This window comes from Toxorhynchites rutilus, chromosome 3, assembly GCF_029784135.1.
Source record: "Toxorhynchites rutilus septentrionalis strain SRP chromosome 3, ASM2978413v1, whole genome shotgun sequence".
NCBI lineage: Eukaryota > Metazoa > Arthropoda > Insecta > Diptera > Culicidae > Toxorhynchites > Toxorhynchites rutilus.
In genome coordinates, this window is record NC_073746.1 from 229055141 (window position 1) to 229075572 (window position 20432).

The following is a 20432-nucleotide window of genomic DNA, read 5'->3' on the forward strand; positions in this document are numbered from 1 at the left end:
AGATATTCACTGGAAATTATTTATATGGCAGAACAACGTTTGCCGGGTCAGCTAGTACTAATATATATTTTTTGACGTAGAACTACGTCTTTCAGGAAGGGTGCTAAATCAGAAAACAGGTTACGTTTTTTGAAATAAAGTTAACGTTGATTTCACAGCGAACGGATTCTGATGATTTGCATACCAATCGAATTAGAAATTCTCTAAGATTTGTTTGATATGCTATACATTACAATTCACTAATCCCTAAACATTTTAAAATAATGAAAACTGGAAGCATTCCCATTTTCCCATACATTTGTTCTGCCGATTTGTGTGCTAACCCCACCAGTACCATCAATAACGTACAACTAATACATTCGTTTTTGCCCGTTTCCAGTTCATTTGGTATAAAAAAGACATCTACGACTTGAACCCGCCATTCTTTGTGTCACCGACTGGACAACATCGTTGCTGGACGAGCTGGACGGCGAGGGATCGAGTGCCTTTCTCAAGGCAAGAGGGCGGAGGTGGTAGCGCTGGAGTAGAGTAGAGTAGAGTTTTCAAAGGGCCTTTCTCAAGGCTAGAGACGAATGAACTGCAAAAGTTTAAAGTCTCTATAATACAATACCTTCCTTCCTTCCTTGAACCCGCACCACTTCTCGTTTGATGGTCATCGGAGCAACATCGTTCCTGGTGAACATCGAGCGAAAATGGATTCTTTCCGTGTCGAAAAAGACAAGGGAAGGAGGAGTATTTTATGAAATTTTAATACTTTGTAAAATTGTAATTTTGAAGAAAAGTAACACATTTAAGAATAGTAACATAAAAAATGGAATCTACATGCGATTCTACATGTACAATTATATTTATAACGTTTATAACGTTTTAACCTAGGTCTAATCGCTCTCGAGATATAACCATTTTTTATAGTGGAAATAATGTTGATGAAGTTCGTCCACAATGTGGGAACATTAATCATAATGTCTAGCAGCAAGGTGCACCCGTGGCCGAGTGGTTAGCGTCACACATTATCATCCCGGGTGTTCGGGTTCGATTCCCGTTCTGGCCGGGGGATTTTTTCGTCAAAGAAATTTCCTTCGACTTGCACTGTGATTACGCGTATTCTAGAGCTTGCCCCTCGGAATACATTCAAGGCGTGTTATTTGGCTTAGAAAATCTCAACTAAGTATTAATAAATGACGCTAGTTAAATGCATACGTTGAGACGGCAAAAGTTCCACAGGGAACGTTAACGCCATTCAAGAAGAAGAAGAAGCAGCAATAGGGGAAGTGCGGGTAATACGGACAGTGGTGTAATATGGACAGGTGGTTGATTTGTATAGTTACATTATGAATTTCATATTTCGGTTAATAAGAACATGTTCTACATGTTATTCTATGATATTTAAACCACCCTAAAACAATGAATACTGATCAAAACTTGAAAAAGTAAACAAAGACAGAAAATCATACATGATTCCGCGAGTGGATGTAATTCTATCAGCTTCGATAGACATTTTGAGTGGTTTAATATTAAAATGTTAAATATATTAAATTCACTGATGGTTATATTTCAGTTTGTGAGTTAACAGAGAAGCGATAGTAAGTATGTACGGCAAAGTATGATTCATTTGTGAGTGGAAAATTTAAATCATTAAAAAAAATTGTGGTAGAGCGATATGGACAGTGATGTGTTGAGATCACATCCAATACATGATGGATAGTGATGGAAAAAGTATTCAACTCTTTTTCGCTCGCTTTCTTTGTTTGTTCTATTTCAGTTGCTGGAAAAACAAACGATGAGAGAGCGATTATTCCTCTCGTGAGCGATAAACCTCTACGCTTCGTATATTATAAACCTGTCCATATTCCCCGCCCCCCCACCAAATGTCCATATTACCCGCATAGACAAAAATGTTCTACTTTTTTATCTGTTTTAATATCAGTGAAAAACATTGACACTTTTTTGTAGAACAATTGGCCGATTAATCCGAAAATTTAAGCTTTGCCAAGCATAAGTTCCCAACGATATAATAATAGTTCTTCTTAACATGTCCGTATTATCCCCACCTCCCTTATGAATTTTTTAATGTTTCACGAACATGGATTCAAATGGCAATGGTCCTAATTCTCGAATACACTACGAATACACTTCACGGTGGAAACGGAATGAAACGTATTCGTGATGACAACGGTACGGTGTCGACATCTGGATGCGAGATTAGTTTCCCACTAAATTTATCATTATAATATCAAATTATCTTCAGATGAAATTTTTGTATGAGATTATTATATCACATGAAGAAAACAAAGTTTTCCACTCACATTGAATACCAGTTTGATACGAAGAAGTTAATTTTCATTAATGATTTTTTATTTGAAAAGTGCTCAATCTGCCTGAAAACTCATCATTATCTTCGACACTTCACTAACTCGTAAAACGTAGTTCAATGGCGTGCCGTTTATTTCGTTTCCACCGTGAAGTGTATTCCAGAATCAGGCCCAATGTCTGATATATGATCTTGCGTGATTGGTGTTTGCAGAGCATCAAGTTTTTCCGACACTGCAACTCAGCGTTTCAATGTGGCAAAAGATGTAAGTCGTGTTACCAAGGCTCAAAATACAAATAATGATCCTAATATAATCTCATAGACAAGTCACAAGTGGGCTCGTTTGCTAAACAAAAAGAACATTGACGAACTTTCTCATAGTCGAAGCTCCATACCTCAATTTTCGATGATTGAAAAACGATAATTCTTGAATGAATAATTAATGAGGGTAGGAACGGTTTATTCAGCATATATTATATTATAAATAAATATTGATCAACTTCCTAGCTGAATAGCCTTTGAATTAACTATTCATCACTGTGCAGTTCATCTCGATTTTGATCAACTAAGAATAGTAAGACCGTGACACAAATTCAGGATATCATCCCCCTCACACAAACCTAACGTGAAACGAACTCACACAGCGTCTTGTTCGAATTATTTGCTGTTGCTGGTCAGGCTGCTATGGATGGCATCGATATTCTGCTGCTGTGATTATGGGTAGGATCTTTGCTCATCGGATCCCGGCGAAATGCCTTCGCATTGGAGGTGACATGGTTATATCACCGATACAGCAAGAGAAAACACTTTCACCAACTTGCCGATAACTTCCCAAATAATCAACAATCTAAAGGACAGCAAAATCTCGTGGAAAGGAACTGTTGCAGCTCTCAGGACAACAATCGCACGGTTGTCACATAAATGGATGAACTGTTCACAATAATCAGAAACGCGTGCAACAGTTCGCTGATCTCAGTCATCATGTTTTTTTAATTTGTTTTTTTTTCAATTTGTTTTGTTCATCAACAAATGGATTTGCGTCATTTCTTTGACTTATTTTCCGAATCTGCATATTGACATTGATGCATGCCCCAGAATCATCAAGCCGAGCTATCATTTCATACGGAGAAACACAATGTGTTCAGTCGTTCAGTATCGTTGAATAAAATAGGAGCTCTGCTCCATGGTTTTGTTTTTTTTTTTCTCAAAGTTTTGAGACAAACTCTCAATTTTGCAGTAAAAACTAAAAAGGTTTTAAAACCTAAGAGCAGTGAAAATTGTGGAAGAAGTCGGGAAATATGTTGGATCCATATGCTAATATGACCAAAAGGGTGCTAGAAGATACAAATTTCAATTCGTTACTGAACGGAACATGGAATGCCTTTCTTGACGTTGTCGGTGAGTGAATGAAATATTGAAATTCGAACATACAAGTGACGTGAAAAATTCATTTTTTGCCTTTGTTTTTCATTACCATACCCGTTTTTGTTGTGAAAATCGGAGTGATTCATTATACGGCAGTGTTCTATCAAATGTTAATTGGAAAGACAACATGCTGAGACCTGTAGACTAACATCGCATTCAGAATATCTATGTAGCTGTCCAGGTCCGCATTTTCGTTGCAACTATAGTACAGTTCACTAATGCAGATGTTGCTTCAGCCTGGTGTGTAACAGGAAGCGGTGTCCGCTGAAATTTTGATTTGTGTGTTCGGTACGACATCTTTAGTGATGCAACCGCTCTTCGCAACTCTTTAATTAATTTCCATTTCGTTTTTTCGATTTGGGGTCGTTAGTATTTTTAGCTGTAACGCTGTAATATTGGATTTATTAGTCTTTTTGTTTGCAAAGTCTACATTGAACTTAGGGGAATATATACGTTTCTTTCTACCAAATGGAAAAGTTCATGGGTGTAAGAGGAATACAAAACCAAATCAGAAGTACCTTGTTTGACATGTTCGAGAGCGGTGGTCCTAAAGCGATACAAATTACACACAGGACATTAATCCTTTTTTTTTTCTTTTATGAAGCAACAAAATAGCGTTAGAATTCTAGAATTAAAGAGAACAGGAAAAATTTCATCATACAAAAAAAAATGTCTGCATTACGACACCTTTCCTTTGACAACACTAAAAAATCAGTAGGTAGCAATAATCCTGAGATTCAAAAGAGTTGATTATGGACGAAAAAATATTGAGCACATGACAAATTCTGCCATTTTTTATGATTAATTTTCGTTTTTTTTATTATTTCAATTTAATTCAAATTTCCACAGAATTATTTTAAGAATTTATGGAATAATAGAAGTCATTTGTTGACAGGATGAGTTCATTTGTTTACAACCTGGCGGCAACGGAACAACCGGGTGAACGATCCTGCACGTTCGCAATGAAGATCCCGCTCTATTACCTCGTGATTTTTATGAGTTGTTAAGTTATTCTAAATTCACGGTGTGTGATGTCCTGAAACGATTCAGAGAACGTCTGACCACCAATATTTCTGGAAGTGGCAAAAAACTCAAGCTGTAGCGGACCATAACGTGAAGCAAAACGTGACGTGAAGCAAAATTTAGACCTGAAAAACACTCAAAAAGCTCTTTGAGCATTTGCTAACAAAACGCGAATGTATCGTTAGTATGATATGATGAAGTTATCGAAAGTATGATATGATGAAGTTAAGAAGAAATGGCTGTTTTTTTCTGCAGCAGTATGAGGTTCATTGCCTTCTATGGGCAGTCACCAATCAAATGCAACTAAACATGGTACATATATAATGATGTTACTAAGGTTCCCAAGAAGCAATACCCGGTTAATACTCTGGAACTAAGGCAAAGTGTGGAATACTTATCGATTGTGAAGAACAAACTGAATAAGAAGGCGAATAGCAAATTATGAGAAGAAATTGGAACGAGAATATGCCGTTCGACGAAGAAGAAGCAGAAGAAGACGATTAAATGTATCGATAAATTGTTAAGTTCATACATCAGCAAGCCGTGGAATAAAGGTGACGTATAATTTTCATCATAACGAAAATTGCAGATTTTCTTTGTGACTTTTTCTTGTAAGCCATTTCAGTGTTTGAAAGACTATTTCCGGAAGAAGTTGTGAACTTCCCGCTGTATTGACCCTCGGAGCAGAATTTCTGAAGATCCCCTGTCTCTGGAAAATCAATATTCAAAACTTTTTTTGACGGAATTTCGAAAGAAGCCGGGACGATATACTGAAAAGAAAGGATTTTTCTTGAAGTCGGAATTATTACTCAACTTCCACGTATTAGACAATACCAGAAGGCCCCGGCATCATCGAAAAACCGTTGGGTGGTATTCTTCCGTCCCAAAGGGAAACCTCTAAGAGTATCTCAAATTTGCAAAGACCTGACGTCTAACTACTCAGGTGTCTTAGAAATGACGAAAGTCAATAAAGATAAACTTCGTGTTGTGCTCTCAAATTACAAAGATGCTAACGCGATAGTGAAAAACTCTTTGTTCACTAATGAATATAGAGTTTATATTCCGGCTCACATTGTTGAAATCGATGGTGTAGTTACGGAAAAATCTCTTCAACTTCAAGATTTTGGGTATCTAAGGGTATCTTTCACAATGCAAATATTCCACATATTAAAGTTTTGGAGGTGAGATCTCTGAACTCTTTGATATCTGAGGGTACAGAAAAAAAGTATTATCCATCTGGCTCTTTTAGAATTTCCTTCGAAGGCACAGCACTTCCAAATTATGTGCTTATCGACAAACTTCGTCTTCCAGTTCGGTTATATACCCCTAAAATAATGACTTGCTTAAATTGCAATCAGTTAGGTCACACTAAAATCTACTGTTGTAATAAAACGAAATGCTCAAAATGTGGTGACGACCATGACGAAGTCACTTGTAACAAAGATGCTGATAAATGTATTTTTTGTGGAGATGTTCCTCATACAATTAAGGATTGTCCGAAATACAAATTACGTTCGATGAAACTCAAGCAATCACTTAAGGATCGTTCTAATCGATCCTTCGCTGATATGCTCAAGGCAGCTTCACCTCAGGTACCCGAGGCTTCAGAAAATCCTTTCTCTGTTTTATCAGAGGATGATGATTCGGATTCTCAATTTGATCCAGTAATCACAGGAAGAGTCAGGAAGAGGAAAATTGCTTCTTCCTCTAAGCCATCTAAAAAAAGAGGATTGATCTCTAACAAGCCAGAATCTTCAAATTATTCTGCTCTACCCAAGAATAACCCTCCTGGTTGGAGATCTTCAAATTATGACGTTCATTTCCCTGAATTGTCAAGCCATTCTCAATCGGTTCCTGATCCCTCATCTTTTTCAGTAGGTATTTCCTTTTCATCAATTGTTCAATGGATTCTTGATTTTTTCGGAATATCAGATTCAATGAAAGGTATCATTTTTGCTTGGCTTCCTTCTATCAGCCAGATAGCTAAACAAATGACTTCAAAATGGCCCCTCCTCTCGTTCATTAATTTCGATGTCTAATTTATTGGATGATTCAGGTAAATCCTCTATTTTGCAGTGGAATTGTAGAAGTATTCTTCCTAAACTTGATTCTTTCAAGCAAATGCTCCATTTTTTGAATTGTGATGCGTTTACTCTTTCTGAAACATGGCTTCGTTCGGACAATGTGTTAAACATCCATGATTTTAATATTATCCGTTTAGACCGCGATGATTGCTATGGAGGAGTTCTCATAGGTATTAGTAAATGCTACCCATTTTACAGGATTCCCCTGCCTTTAGTCTCAGGAATTTAAATTCTAGCGTGTCAGGTACGTATCAAGGGTAAAGATTTATGCATTGCTTCTATTTATATTCCTCCAAGAACTATGCTTAATTATAGAAATCTTGTGAATATAGTTGAACTTTTACCGCAACCTAATCTTATTTTGGGAGATTTCAACTCTCATGGAATTGGATGGGGTGAGTCTTTTGATGATCGAAGGGCCAATTTGATTTATGATCTTTGCGAGGACTTCAACATGGCAATTTTGAATACAGATGATGTAACAAGAATCGCTCCATCTTCAGGCCGCGCTAGTTGCTTAGATTTGTCTCTGTGTTCTTCCTCTTTTTCTTTAGATTGTAATTGGAATGTCATCCAAGATCCACATGGAAGTGATCATTTGCCAATCACTATTTCCATTTCAAATAATTCAAAATCGCCTGAAACAACAAATATTCAGCATGATTTATCTAGAAACATTGATTGGAAGAGATTCTCTTCAATTATTTCAGAATCGGTGGCATTAGTTCATGAGTTACCCCCGCTGGAAGAATATAATTTTCTAACTGGTTTAATTCTTGACAGTGCTATTGATACTCAGACGAAGCGCTTTCCTGGTAATTCGTTTCGTAGACGTCCTCCTAATCTGTGGTGGGACCAAGTATGTACGAATCTCTATAAAGATAAATCGAATGCGTTCAAGGATTGGCGAAAATTGGGCACCCGTGAACGTTATGATAACTACATTTATCTGGATCATAAATTCAAAAGCTTCATTAAAGCTAAAAAGAAAGGCTATTGGCGTCATTTTGTAAATGGGCTTTCACGAGAGACTTTCTTGAGCACTCTTTGGAGAGTTGCCAGACAAATGAGAAATTCATCTCATTCAAATGAAGAAGTTGAATATTCAGAAAGGTGGATTTTTGACTTTGCCAAGAAGATATGTCCAGACTCTGCCCCCGCACCTTCTCCCTTCTTAGAGACATCTGATGATGTTGAGCCTCCGTTCAGTATGACTGAATTTTCTCTTGCCCTTCTTTCTTGCAACAACACGGCTCCAGGGTCAGATAGGATCAAATTTAATTTGTTGAAAAATCTACCTGATAATGCGAAGAGACGTTTGTTGAAACTGTTCAATGCTTTCCTTGAGCAGAATATTGTTCCGCATGAGTGGCGACAAATTAAAGTTATAGCTATTCTGAAACCTGGTAAACCTGCGTCTGATTATAATTCTTATAGACCAATTGCAATGCTATCTTGCATTCGCAAATTACTAGAAAAAATGATTCTCCATCGTTTAGACAGCTGGGTTGAATCTAATAATCTTCTCTCGCCATCGCAGTTCGGGTTTCGTAGAGGCAAAGGAACCAATGATTGTCTTGCGATTCTTTCATCAGAGGTTGACTTTGCCTTGTGTAGTAAGCAACAAATGGCATCAGTGTTCCTAGATATCAAAGGTGCGTTCGATTCTGTTTCCATTGAAGTTCTTTTTCAAAAACTTCGTCTAAATGGGTTTTCCCAGAAATTAAATAGTTTTCTGTTTAACCTAATGCGTGAAAAACATATGAGTTTTTCTCATGGTTCTTCGTCAGTTTTACGCATTAGCTACATGGGTCTTCCTCAAGGCTCATGTCTTAGTCCAATTCTTTACATCTTCTATGTAAATGATATTGATGTTTGTTTATCGGGAAATTGTACTTTGAGACAGTTTGCAGATGATTGTGTTGTATCGGTAATAGGCAAAGACAACACCGATCTTCATAATCCTTTGCAAGATTCTCTTGACAATTTGGTTGATTGGGCCTGTAGATTGGGTATTGAATTTTCTACTGAGAAGACAGAGATGGTTGTATTCTCAAGAAAACATCATCCTGCACAAATACAGCTTAAACTTTTGGATAGACCTATTCGTCACTCGATGTCATTCAAGTATTTAGGTGTTGTGTTTGACTCCAAAGGAACATGGGGTAAACACATAGGCTACTTGAAACAAAAATGTCAGAAAAGAATGAATTTTCTTCGATCCATAACAGGAACATGGTGGGGAGCTCATCCTGAGGATTTGATTAGGTTGTATAAAACAACCATTTTATCTGTTATGGAGTATGGTAGTTTTTGCTTCAGGTCCGCTGCTTGTACCCATATTTTGCATCTGGAAAGGATTCAATATCGCTGTTTGCGTATTGCTCTAGGATGTATGCAGTCAACACATACAATGTGCCTAGAAATTCTAGCTGGCATACTTCCTCTTTCCGTACGTTTTTTTCGAGTTATCATTCCGTTTTTTAATACGGTGTGAAACACTTAATCCGAAGGTGATAGCAAACTTAGAAAAAATGTTGAACTCAGGCGTTCGATCTAGGCGAATGTCTCTATATCATGAATTTATGACTTTGGAAAGTCCATCTGCTTTATCTGGTTTCCAGATCATTCCTTCAATTTTGTTCAATTCCTCTATTACTATTGACCTGTCAATGAAGGATTATATGCATAATATTTCAGATGATCTCCGCCATTTAGTTATACCTGCGATATTCCTGTCAAGGTATAAACATATTGACCCAACCAAAACTTTTTTTACTGATGGATCTAGTCTTAATGGATCCACAGGCTTTGGTATATTCAATATCAACTTCTTCACTTTTCGTAGGCTTAGTTTACCCTGTTCGGTGTCTGTTGCAGAATTGGCTGCAATATACATGGCCTTACTCCATATTCAGACCTTGGCCCCAGATCACTTTTTCATTTTTTCTGATAGTCTCAGCTCTTTAGAGGTACTCCGTTCAGTGAGAACTAGATATACGTCGTATTTCTTATCTGAAATCCATCAACTTTTAAGTGCTCTGATTACTAGTTCATTTAATATCACTTTCGTATGGATTCCGTCTCATTGTTCGATACCTGGAAATGAGAAAGCAGATTTTCTTGCTAAGAAGGGCACTATGGAAGGAGACTTATTCTATAGGCCTATTACTTTCGATGAATATCTTCATTTTCCTCGTGAACGGGCACTTGTATCTTGGCAGTCAAGTTGGAATAGTAGTGATAAAGGCCGATGGCTATATTCTATCATTCCTAGGGTTTCTCTCAAACCATGGTTTAAAGGATATAATTTTTCTCGTGATTTTATACGGGTAGTGTGCAGTCTCATGTCTAACCATTATTCTTCGAATGCACATCTTTTTCGAATTAACATCAGTGATAGTAACCTATGCGTGTGTGGTATAGGATATCAGGATATTGATCATATTGTGTGGTTTTGTTCTCAGTATCAAAATGACAGGTTATCTTTAATAGAAAATTTTCGCAATAAGGGAATGCCACCTAATTTTCCGATTCGCGACGTTCTGGCTACTCGTAATATCGATGCTATTTCTTTAATTTATGATTTTCTCAAATCCATACACTTTCAAATATGAATATATATGTTTAGTTTTCCTTCATTGTTTTGATTTTTTTTAGTAGCGTTTCCTTTTCTCTATTTCAACTTTTTTCTTCAGAATTCGAAAAGTGAGCATATTTTCATCCCTTCCCTAGTCCCAAGGAGATAACTAGTTCCTAGGAGATGGTCATCTCTGCAACAAGAAGCTTAAACAAGAAGCCTATAATATTATCTTATTGTGAATTTTGTCATGATGTTTGTCCATATTGTAACATTTTTCGAAAAGATAATAGGGTTTTTATGCCTTTTTGAGAAAGAACATTGGCATTGTTCTACTCAAAGAGGCTTTTCCCTATTCATAAACACGGCTCATTGTTACTTAATGTTGCTGAGCCATTTGAAAATAAATTTAGTACAAAAAAAAATTGTTAAGTAAGGGTCAGGATGCCATGTTTCAACTAATCACCTGAAGTAAAAATTTTCATGCAAAATTTGAACAATTTAAAACTGTTTTCAGGCCTGGTATCCTGATAGAGGATAATTTGCCTCCCTAAATGGATGGCACTACCAGACATCGACATTGTACATCTACCTTTTCGGATTATTCCACATTTCTAATAAATAAAACATTAAAACCACTTAATGGTAGTGATTTCAATCTACATTCTACCTACCGTGAGAGCATGTTGTCATCAGGTAGAGCTTAAATTCCTCTCTCCACAGTGTTCGTTCACTTGTGGCAGTGTTTGTTCTCTGTATACGACATACTCTCTCCTACCCCAAAGACATGTTGGAAGCTGCATTTAATTTGAAGAGGGTCATTTAATTTTTTTTTCGTGTGTAAAGCTCAGGTCATTTTGAGATTAGGCACATCATTATGGCGATAGCGGCGCCCCCAACGTTCAGATATGCAAGCTATTGACAGCGTTTTGTTGTTTGTGAACGTTTCTGCTTAGTCTATTTTTGACGTAGGACTACGTTTTTAGTAAGGGTGCTAAAGCAGAACACAGGTCACGTTTTAATGAAATAATGTTAACGTTAATAACTATTTTCGCTATGAACAAATTTCGATGATTATGATGTAAATGTTTAAAAATTCCCTGATCCATAAACGGTTCAAACCACCGAGAATTGAAAGGATACATTTGTACTGTTCAGTTCATTTGTGTGCTTACCCACCCATATCATCAATAAGAAGCAACTTGTGCATCGGCGTGGTACAATATGCATATACCACTGTAAGTTAGGGACACCTCTCTCTATCTCTCTCTCTGTCTCTGTCTCTTTCTATCAAAACGACGTTTCGCGCGTTTCGACTGGACCTAGTAATGATAATAACCTATTCGTGTACTCGGGAATTGACAATGGAAGAATACACGAATACTAACTCAGAAATGGGATAGATACGTTCTATGGATGAATCGGGCGAAAACTCCGAAGAATGCGGAGAGCAAGAGAAATAGAAGAACATGTAGACAGATGGGGAGTCAGATGAATCCGTGGAATACATCGAAGTTCCGAAGTTTGAAGTGTTTCTGAAATGTGGAATAATGATGCTGGTGGAACAAATTTGTAATCGTTCGGTCACGAGCGACTTGAGTAAGAATATGAACTGAATTGACATAAGGAAATACATAGCGACAAATAGCCAGCTCGTTTATTGTTCTCGCGAGGGTTTGAATGAATCATTAACACGTTGAGCCCGATTTTTTCTTTTAGCGCTTTCCATTCAGCGCGCGTCAAAGCGTTTGCACAATACAAGTGTCGGTCCCAATGCCCAAAGATATTTATTGTATAAATAGAAAATAGTCAGCAATTCAACTAGAAAGTAGTCACCTTTTTGTAAAACATCCGAAAACAAACCGTATATATTTTGACGTAGGACTACGTCTTTCATTTCTATACGGGGTGTAAAATCAAAGTTTCGAAAACGAAAGCGTTACGCCGGAGACCGAGATTTAGAACGTTAATAGCTCCTAAACAACTGAACGAAATGGTATGATAAACTATTTATTCGAAAGATAAAATGTCTACGTGTTATATACTTGTTACTTTTCCATCCAAAAACTTGTTTCAATAGCCTTAAAATTGCTTTCGAAACAGGCTATTGAAATCATCAATCGGTATATAAGCGAGCGCCGCTCGTAAACCCACTCAGTTCTAATTGAACAGCGAAGCGAGCATGTTGTCGCTGTTGTGGTGAAGCTAACTTCGTTTATCACGAAAGCGCTGATGAACGGTGTCACCAAGAGCCTGTGTGTGCACTTTAGGCCAGAAGGGAATCCATCAGGAGGAGAGTGATGCCACGGTTCCGCTTGAAACATCGGAGCAGCCGCCACACACACATACACGCGCGGAACCCTCGTTGCTACCATCGTTGCTGAAAAATAATCTACCAGTTTCCCTGGGAATTGAAAAATACATTCATGCGAAAGAGTTTATTTTGATGTTTTCTATCCACACAACACTGCAACCAAATACATTTGGTTTTGTGATTTTTCAATCAATCGCAATTGACAGGACGAGAAATGGGTGTTGTGAGAAAGGATTAGCGAACGCAATAACGACAAACGGGAGAAAGAGATGGTTGGAGGTTGAAGGAAATTGGCAGAAAACATCTTCATTTTATCTTTCGAATAATGTGATTCATACCACTTCGTTTTGCCAGAAAGAGATTATTAATGCTCAAAGGAGGAATCGAGTCCTCCGAGGAAATTACCCAGCGCAAATTAGAGTCGACTATCTATTGCGGCATTCGTACACAAATAATTTTATAATGCAGTTTCATCGAAGTTATTTCTTCGATATAGGAAAACATTCACTACACCACACCACTACACGAGCTAACTGCTTGGTCCCTCAACAAACAAGTCCTCACGGTGCGAGAGTAGAGTAAGAAATGAACGAAAGCAAAGGAAGCGTGATATTATAAACCATAAAAGTATAAAATGTAGACCCCATCCTCCTTATCTTTTTCTTCTTTCTTTGTTTTTAAGAGGCTTTAAACTTTGCAGTTCATTCGCCTCTAACACCCTCCTTATTATATAAACTTACTGTATACTTAATTCGATGTTATTCGTTTCTCCCTCAGGGTAAGCGAATATAATAAGGGTGGGGTTTACATTTTATACTTTTATGGTTTATAACATCACGCTTCCTTTGCTTTCGTTCATTTATTGCTACAATCGCACCGTGAGGACTTGTTTGTTGAGGGACCAAGCAGTTAGCTCGTTAGTCTTTCGGTGGTAAGGCACCACGAAAGCAGGTCGGATAAGCGCACCAGTCGCAGGAAGTGTGTTAAAAAGCCACATCGCTATCGACCAGGAACTTTGCGTGAAATTCGTCGCTATCAGAAGTCTACCGAATTGCTGATCCGCAAGCTAGCTTTGCAGCATTTGGTTCGTGGAATTGCTTAGGACTTCAAAACCGACCTGCGCTTCAAAAGTTCCGCGGTTATGACGCTGCAGGAAGCCTATTCGAAGATACTAATTTGTGTGCTATCCACGCAAAACGCATCACATCATGCCCAAGGACATTCAGCTGGCCTGTCGAATCCAAGGAGAGCGTGCTATATTAACTTAGCATATAATCAACGGCCCTTTTCAGGGCTCCAAATTTGATGGATTAGAGTTCAGAAAAGTTTTTTACAGGCCAAACTGAAATGAGTATATTCGTTTGGATGCCATTCAGCACCGAGAAAATTCCGGAAAGATCTAATCGTTGCTGAAAAATAATCTGCCAGTTCCCTGGGAATTGAAAATAACATTCATGCGAAAGAGTTTATTTTAATGTTTTCTATCCATGTAACACTGTGACCAAATATTTTTCAATCAAGTGTTATTAACAGGTGGTTATTGAGTTAGCATTAACCACTGGTGGGCTTCGAGTATCGAGGAAATTCGGGAAAGAACTAATCGTTGCGAAAAATACTCCGTCAGTTCCCCTGGGAATTGAAAAATACATTGATGCGAAAGAGTTTATTCTAATGTTTTCTATCCACATAACACTGCAACCAAATACATTTGGTTTTGTGATTTTTCAATGAATCGGAATTACCAGGAAAGCTTCTGAAAATTATTCTTCCCCATCAGTAGAAAATTTTCATATCCAATATTGTATTTGCGCTCAACGGAAAATGTTCCGTATCGCGAAGTTATATAATTCTTTCTTTCTTTGTTTTTAAGGGGCTTTAAACTTGGAAGTTCATTCGCCTCTAGCCCAGTGAAGAGCCACAATAAAACCAGCCCAGAGGGGACTGGCGAAAGGGAAACCAAAAAATCACTCATCAAATCTGTCCGCTCGACTTTTGGTTAAAGAAGAAGGTAGGAAGGGATCCTATGCTTCATAAGATATTTAATATATACTGTAAAGAAAAGTAAATATTTACTGATCCGAGGACCGAAGCAGTGACGAAGCACAAGTGACCTAGACTCCAAGTGCAGGGCGTGTTCCAAAAACAAAAAAAACACAAAAAAGGCCTTTCTCAGGAGGATGGGAAGGAAAGGAGTGGAAGGGGGTTGGAGTGGTTTGGAAAGGAAAGAGGGGAGGAGTGGGGTGTGGGGTGGGGTGAAATGAAATGAAATACAGTTTGAATAGATAATAAAATATAGTGGTTTTGAATTTAATTGTATATAGTACAGCTGAAAAATGGATAGGTTTATTTGATGTATTTGTCCTTATTGGTGAGTGTGGCTGTAAAGTTAGGAAATCAGTTAAGTAATGTAATAAATGGAATATAGATGTGAGAATATGTATTAATAGATGCGTGTATATATATGTATGTAGGTACATACATGTATATACACACATGAACACGCATACATGACCGTGAAGGGGCTAACTGTAATAAATAAACAATTTCAAAAGTATTTAATGTTTCGATTTAGATTTTACCAAAGAAGTCGGTTTCTTTCAGAAACGCAATTAGATTGGTTTCTTGGGTCTCGTCTCTACTGAGGATATCTCGGAGACTCTGACCTATATTGTGTCAGCCTCGAGCATCTTTGGTATGTTGGCATTCTAATAGAAGATGGCTAACGGAAACGAGTGCTACGTTGCAAGCACATTGGGGTTTTTCGGCTCTGTAGAATAATTTTTGATTTTATGAAGATGAGTGGGACGGCTTTTTATCCAGCTTATGTCCGAACTTTCACGGACTTGCTGTTTTACCCAGCGGACAATGTCAGATGGAGGACAGGGCATGTCTGGGGGTTCCATTTTGCTGCCCTTGCCGGCCAATATGTCGGCGGCTGTGTTTTCGCGGATTCCTGAGTGACCGGGAACCCAGCAGAAGGAATTGTTTTTTCTGAAGCAGCCTCTTCTGTTTGTATTAAGAAGGTCATGGAGACAGCTAGCTAAGACGAAAAATATTGTGGTAGGAAGGAAATCATGGGTGCATTCTTGGGTAGCTATTAAGAGAGCGAAAGCTTCCGCACTGAAGATGGAGCATTGCGGTGGAAGAGAAAAGCTACCTATGTATCTACTCTCAAAAATTCCACATCCAATTCCATCGGCATTGACTGAACCATCTGTATATACCTGGTGATTGATTTGAAAATTGGATGCAATGAGGTTATTGAAGCAAGCTTTGATTTTTGGAGAAGGGTCTCCCGCTCGGACAGCCTTGAGAAGATCAAGGTTAATGTTCGGCGGTTTGACGTTCCAATTTCTTCCCGTAGCAGATGGCCGTTCACAAATATTGGGGAGGTCTTTGTTTGTGAGGTTGTTGAATAATGTTTTGGCCCTGCGTATTAGTGGGACATTGTGGTCACTGTCGGGAGGTGACAAGTGACGGATGGCTTTATTTGTGATGGCTTTTGTCGCCAGGTGTTTGAGGGGAAGTTGACCACTTTCAGTCATTACGGCAAGAGTGGGGCTAGTGGGAAAAGCTCCGATTGCAATCCTGATTGCTTTATTGTAAACTGGTTGAATGGTGTTTAACACACCGTCCCCTCCGCGGCTGAAGGTGCCTATTCCGTATACGATTTTTGGGACCAACCAAACGTTTACAATATTCAGCAGTGTCTTTCTGTGACCAGAGGCTAGGTTGCCTGCAATAGCCTTGATGATGTTCATTCTGGTGGCTATTTTGTTCTTTTGGTGAATGTGGTAAGAAGTTGAGTTTCTTATCAAAAGTAACTCCTAGTATTTTCAATGTCCTCGTAGTGGGGATCGGGATTTTGTTAAGTTGAAGATAGGTTCTCCTACTGAGATGTTTTCCTATGTAGATGTGCTTGGATTTCTCCGGGGAAATTTTAAAACCTGTTTTTAGAGCCCAGTTTTGGATGGAGTCTAAGGTTTTTTGAAGCCTCTTTCTCTGATTTAAGCCTAGGCAGCTCGTAGAGATAAGAGTCATGTCATCTGCATAGACTATGATCTTTATGTGATCGGGAATTAGTTCGAAGATGGATTGCATAGCAATGTTGAAAAGGGTAGGTGAAAGTGCTGAGCCTTGGGGGAAACCGTTTTCAGGGATTTTTAAAGAAGACCTATGGTTGTTGATGATGGTTTTGAAAGACCTGTTTTCAAGGAAACTTTTTATGAAGAGGCCTAACCTCCCACGAGTCCCCCAGTTGAAAAGGCTTTTCAGCACTGGGTGTCTCCATGCCCGATCGAAGGCCTTGGATAGGTCAAGTGAAACGATATCTATGTTCTGTAATTTTTCAGTTGCGTCGTCTAGGATTTTTTCGATTGCTACGAGGCACCTCTTCTGTACCTTTTCCCGGGCGGAATGCGAATTGTCTGGAATCAATCAGCTTATTTGACTCTAGAAAGGTCGTTAAGGGTCGATTTATTAATTTTCCCATGACTTTCCCAACACAACTTAGAAGAGTGATGGGGCGGAAATTGTCGAGAAGATGATTGTTCATGTCTGGTTTCGGGATACAGATCATTAAACCCTCTTTCCAGCAACTGGGGAGGGTTCCACTGTCCCAGACTTTGTTGAGGAGCTTCTGAAGTGCTTTTTCCCGAGATGGGGTAGTTTCTTTAGCATCGGGTAGCTGATGTCATCGGGTCCGGTGGATCCTTGTTTGACTTTGTTCAGTACCCAATCGAGCTCTTTGAGGGAGAGGTTTTTGTTGAAGTCAAATTCCACATCGGTATGAAAATCGATGGGAATTTTTTCGCATTCCGTTTTGTGGGTTTGAAAGGTTTGGTCGTAATTTTGATTGGAGGAGGCAGATGCAAAGAATTCTCCGAACGCCTCGGTGATGATTTTCCGGTCATTGGTGTATTGACCGTTAATAAGAAGATTATACTCTTTGCTTATTTTCTTGCCATGAAGCCTACCAATCTTACTCCATAACTCCTTTGACGACGTGTTAGGGTTAATTTCGCTGACGAATTTAGCTCAACTATTGTGTTTGGCCGAATTAATGGCAATTCGAGCTTCGTTGCGAGCCCTTTGGAACTCTGTGAGCAGAGTGGGCTTATGGGGGTTATCCGGATGGGCCTTTCTTAATTTGCGTAAGGCCTTACGTCGACCTTTGATGTTGGCCGTTGTTTAGAAGGAGTAGGAAATGGTCGGAGATGAAATCTTCGATTATAGATCCTTTTTGATCGAGGTATGCGCCTCCTCAGGCGTATGAGTGGGCGTTGAAATCACCCATAAGCATGATTGGGGCGGTAAGTTGGCTAAACAGATGGTCCAGCTGGCCGCGAAGAATAGCCGGGTCAGAATTTGGAGTAATGTAGATGCTGACAACTGTGATTGGAAAGGGGTGTTTAATGCGCACTACCACTGCCTGAAGGTCGGTGGTAATGGGGAGAAGATCATGTGGAGTGCTATCCTTGATTGCGTTTGCAACTCCGTGCTTTGAGGGGTTGAGACCCTCTTTGAAGTATGTGATGTACTTTGAATAAAATTTTTATCGAAGTTGTTTGGAGTCATAGTTTCATGAAGGGCTATGACTGTGGGATTAGAGTTCGAAATAAGCATTTTCAATTCTAGAATATTTTGTCGGATACTTCTGATGTTCCATTGTATCCCGAATTTCTGTGTTGGAGTGAATGTGTTGGTGTTTTTAACTTCAATTTCTAAGTCTTAATTGTGTGAATGCTTGAACTATCCAAAGAGGATTAGTTCGATGGTCCTTTACCTTTGGAAAGAGAAGCTTTCTTCGAGGTATTGATGTCGTTCTTGTTTGGTGTAGAGGTATTTGGAGAGTTTGTTGTGTGTGTGTTGTTTTTTGTGGAATGTGCCTTGTTGTTGTTGTTTTTTGTTTGATGTGTGTTGTTGTTGGTGTTGTTGTTTCTTGTTGGTGTTGTAAAGTTGTTATTTGTTGGTGGTGTAGTTCTTTGTTGGTTTTTTGTTCTTTTCTTGTCTTTGTTAGTTTGGGTTTCATCTTCAGATTTTGGATCTGAATCTGAGGATGAACCTTTCGAAATTTTTCATTTGTTTTTTTTTTCGGGCCTTCAGAGGTATCCATAGAAATTACCGATTCACTATCGGATTCGGTTGTTGAACTTTCAGTAGACGATTCTGTCATGGTTGTGTCTATGATTGAGGGGGTGCTTTCGCGACTAGAAGCGGCCGAAACGGCCGAGGCGCAGCTGCATTTGCACGTGCAGCCAGCTACTGGTTCCCGAATGTTGAGCCTGTCTTGCAAGACGCTTGAAAAAGTTGGACCATTTTGGGTGTTGGAAATGATTTTTGCTTCTTTGTAAGAAATACCACGATCGATTCTTATTTTTGTGATTTCATTTTCTTTTAGCCATACGGGGCACTTCCTGCTGGAAGAGGAGTGGTTCCCTTGGCAATTAATGCATAGTGCTGGGGTATTACACAATTTAAAATTGAAATCTTTGGGGTGTTCTTTGCTGCAATTTCTGCAAAGCGGATTCTCACGCTTGCATCTTTTGCTGGTGTGTCCGAAATTAAAACATTTGAAGCACTGCATTGGATTCGGATAGTAATTCCGAGTCCCAGCGCGAATGAAACCGATATAAATGAATTCGGGAACAACGGTTCCACGAAGCGTTATGATCAGTGTAGCTGTGGGGATAATCTCTTCTCCTTCCTTTCTGGTGATTCGCTTGACATCGATCACTTTCTGATCGAAAAGCTCTTTCAGCAATTCGGTTTCGGTTATATTGATCACGTCTCTGCATGTAACCACGCATTTGCGTTGGTTTAAGGTGGGGTGGAAGATAATCTCTACAGGTGTGTTGTCAATGAGTTTATTAATTTGGAGAAGCTTACCTACTGATTCCTCGTCCCTGGTGGTAAGAATATATTGAAGGTTCTTTTTTTCGTCTCTCTGTGGTTTGGCACTGTTGAAGTTTTTGAAGTTTTTGATTGCCGACGTTATAGTCTTGCTGACTACGAAGGGGTTGGATGGGAGAGCCTTGTCTCCTGTAGCCCTCAAGAGCAGTATCTGCAGGTTGCTATTCGATGGGTCCGCCCAAAGTGGAGCGGTCGCTTCGGTTGGCTTACCTTCATAGAGGTTTGTAGCCCGGCCTCTCGGAGGCCCTGAGCTACTGGAAGCTATGTTGATTGTCGGCTACACCTTAGGTATAGCCGGAGAAAAAAATTTTCTTTTGCAGAGCACTTTATGATTCAATATTGGGCTAATCACTTGCGGATATGTACCAAGAAATTCGCACTATGTTTTTAAAGCACTTATTATAACCACCAATGTGCTCGAAAGAATGCGAGCGATTCACTATAAAATTTTCGTTTTAGAATTTTTCTTCACATAACCGTCAGTATGCGGATATATTTTAAAATATTATTAATAATTATCACTACCAAAAACTAGTCACTATCACACAGCTTATGCCTTTCGAACGGCTTCCGCCGATCCAGAAAGAGGCGTGATGCCGAAATAGCGCGCGCTTTTTCCGGCGAACCGGTGAGCACCGCCACCGCAGTGAACGTTTGCTGATGTCCTCTTCTGCTATCCTCGGGTTGCGATGCTGAAAATCAAGGTGTATTTAGGACTAATCAAGCCTTCAGAAAGGCTGCTCTAAGCATTTGATTAGTTGTGCGAGAAAACTCTTATTTTTC

The 20432-nt window shown here is 39.0% G+C and overlaps 1 protein-coding gene across 1 annotated transcript in view; it reads left to right on the forward strand.

The window, feature by feature from the left end:
- Positions 1 to 3607: 3607 nt before the first annotated feature.
- LOC129780245 (fatty acid hydroxylase domain-containing protein 2-like) overlaps positions 3608 to 20432 on the forward strand; it is a 47166-nt gene continuing 30341 nt past the window's right edge. Inside the window, exon 1 of the mRNA XM_055788299.1 lies at positions 3608 to 3709. Within this exon, the coding sequence (XP_055644274.1) occupies positions 3610 to 3709 (100 nt within the window). The 5' untranslated portion in view covers positions 3608 to 3609. The remainder of the gene's footprint in view (positions 3710 to 20432) is intronic.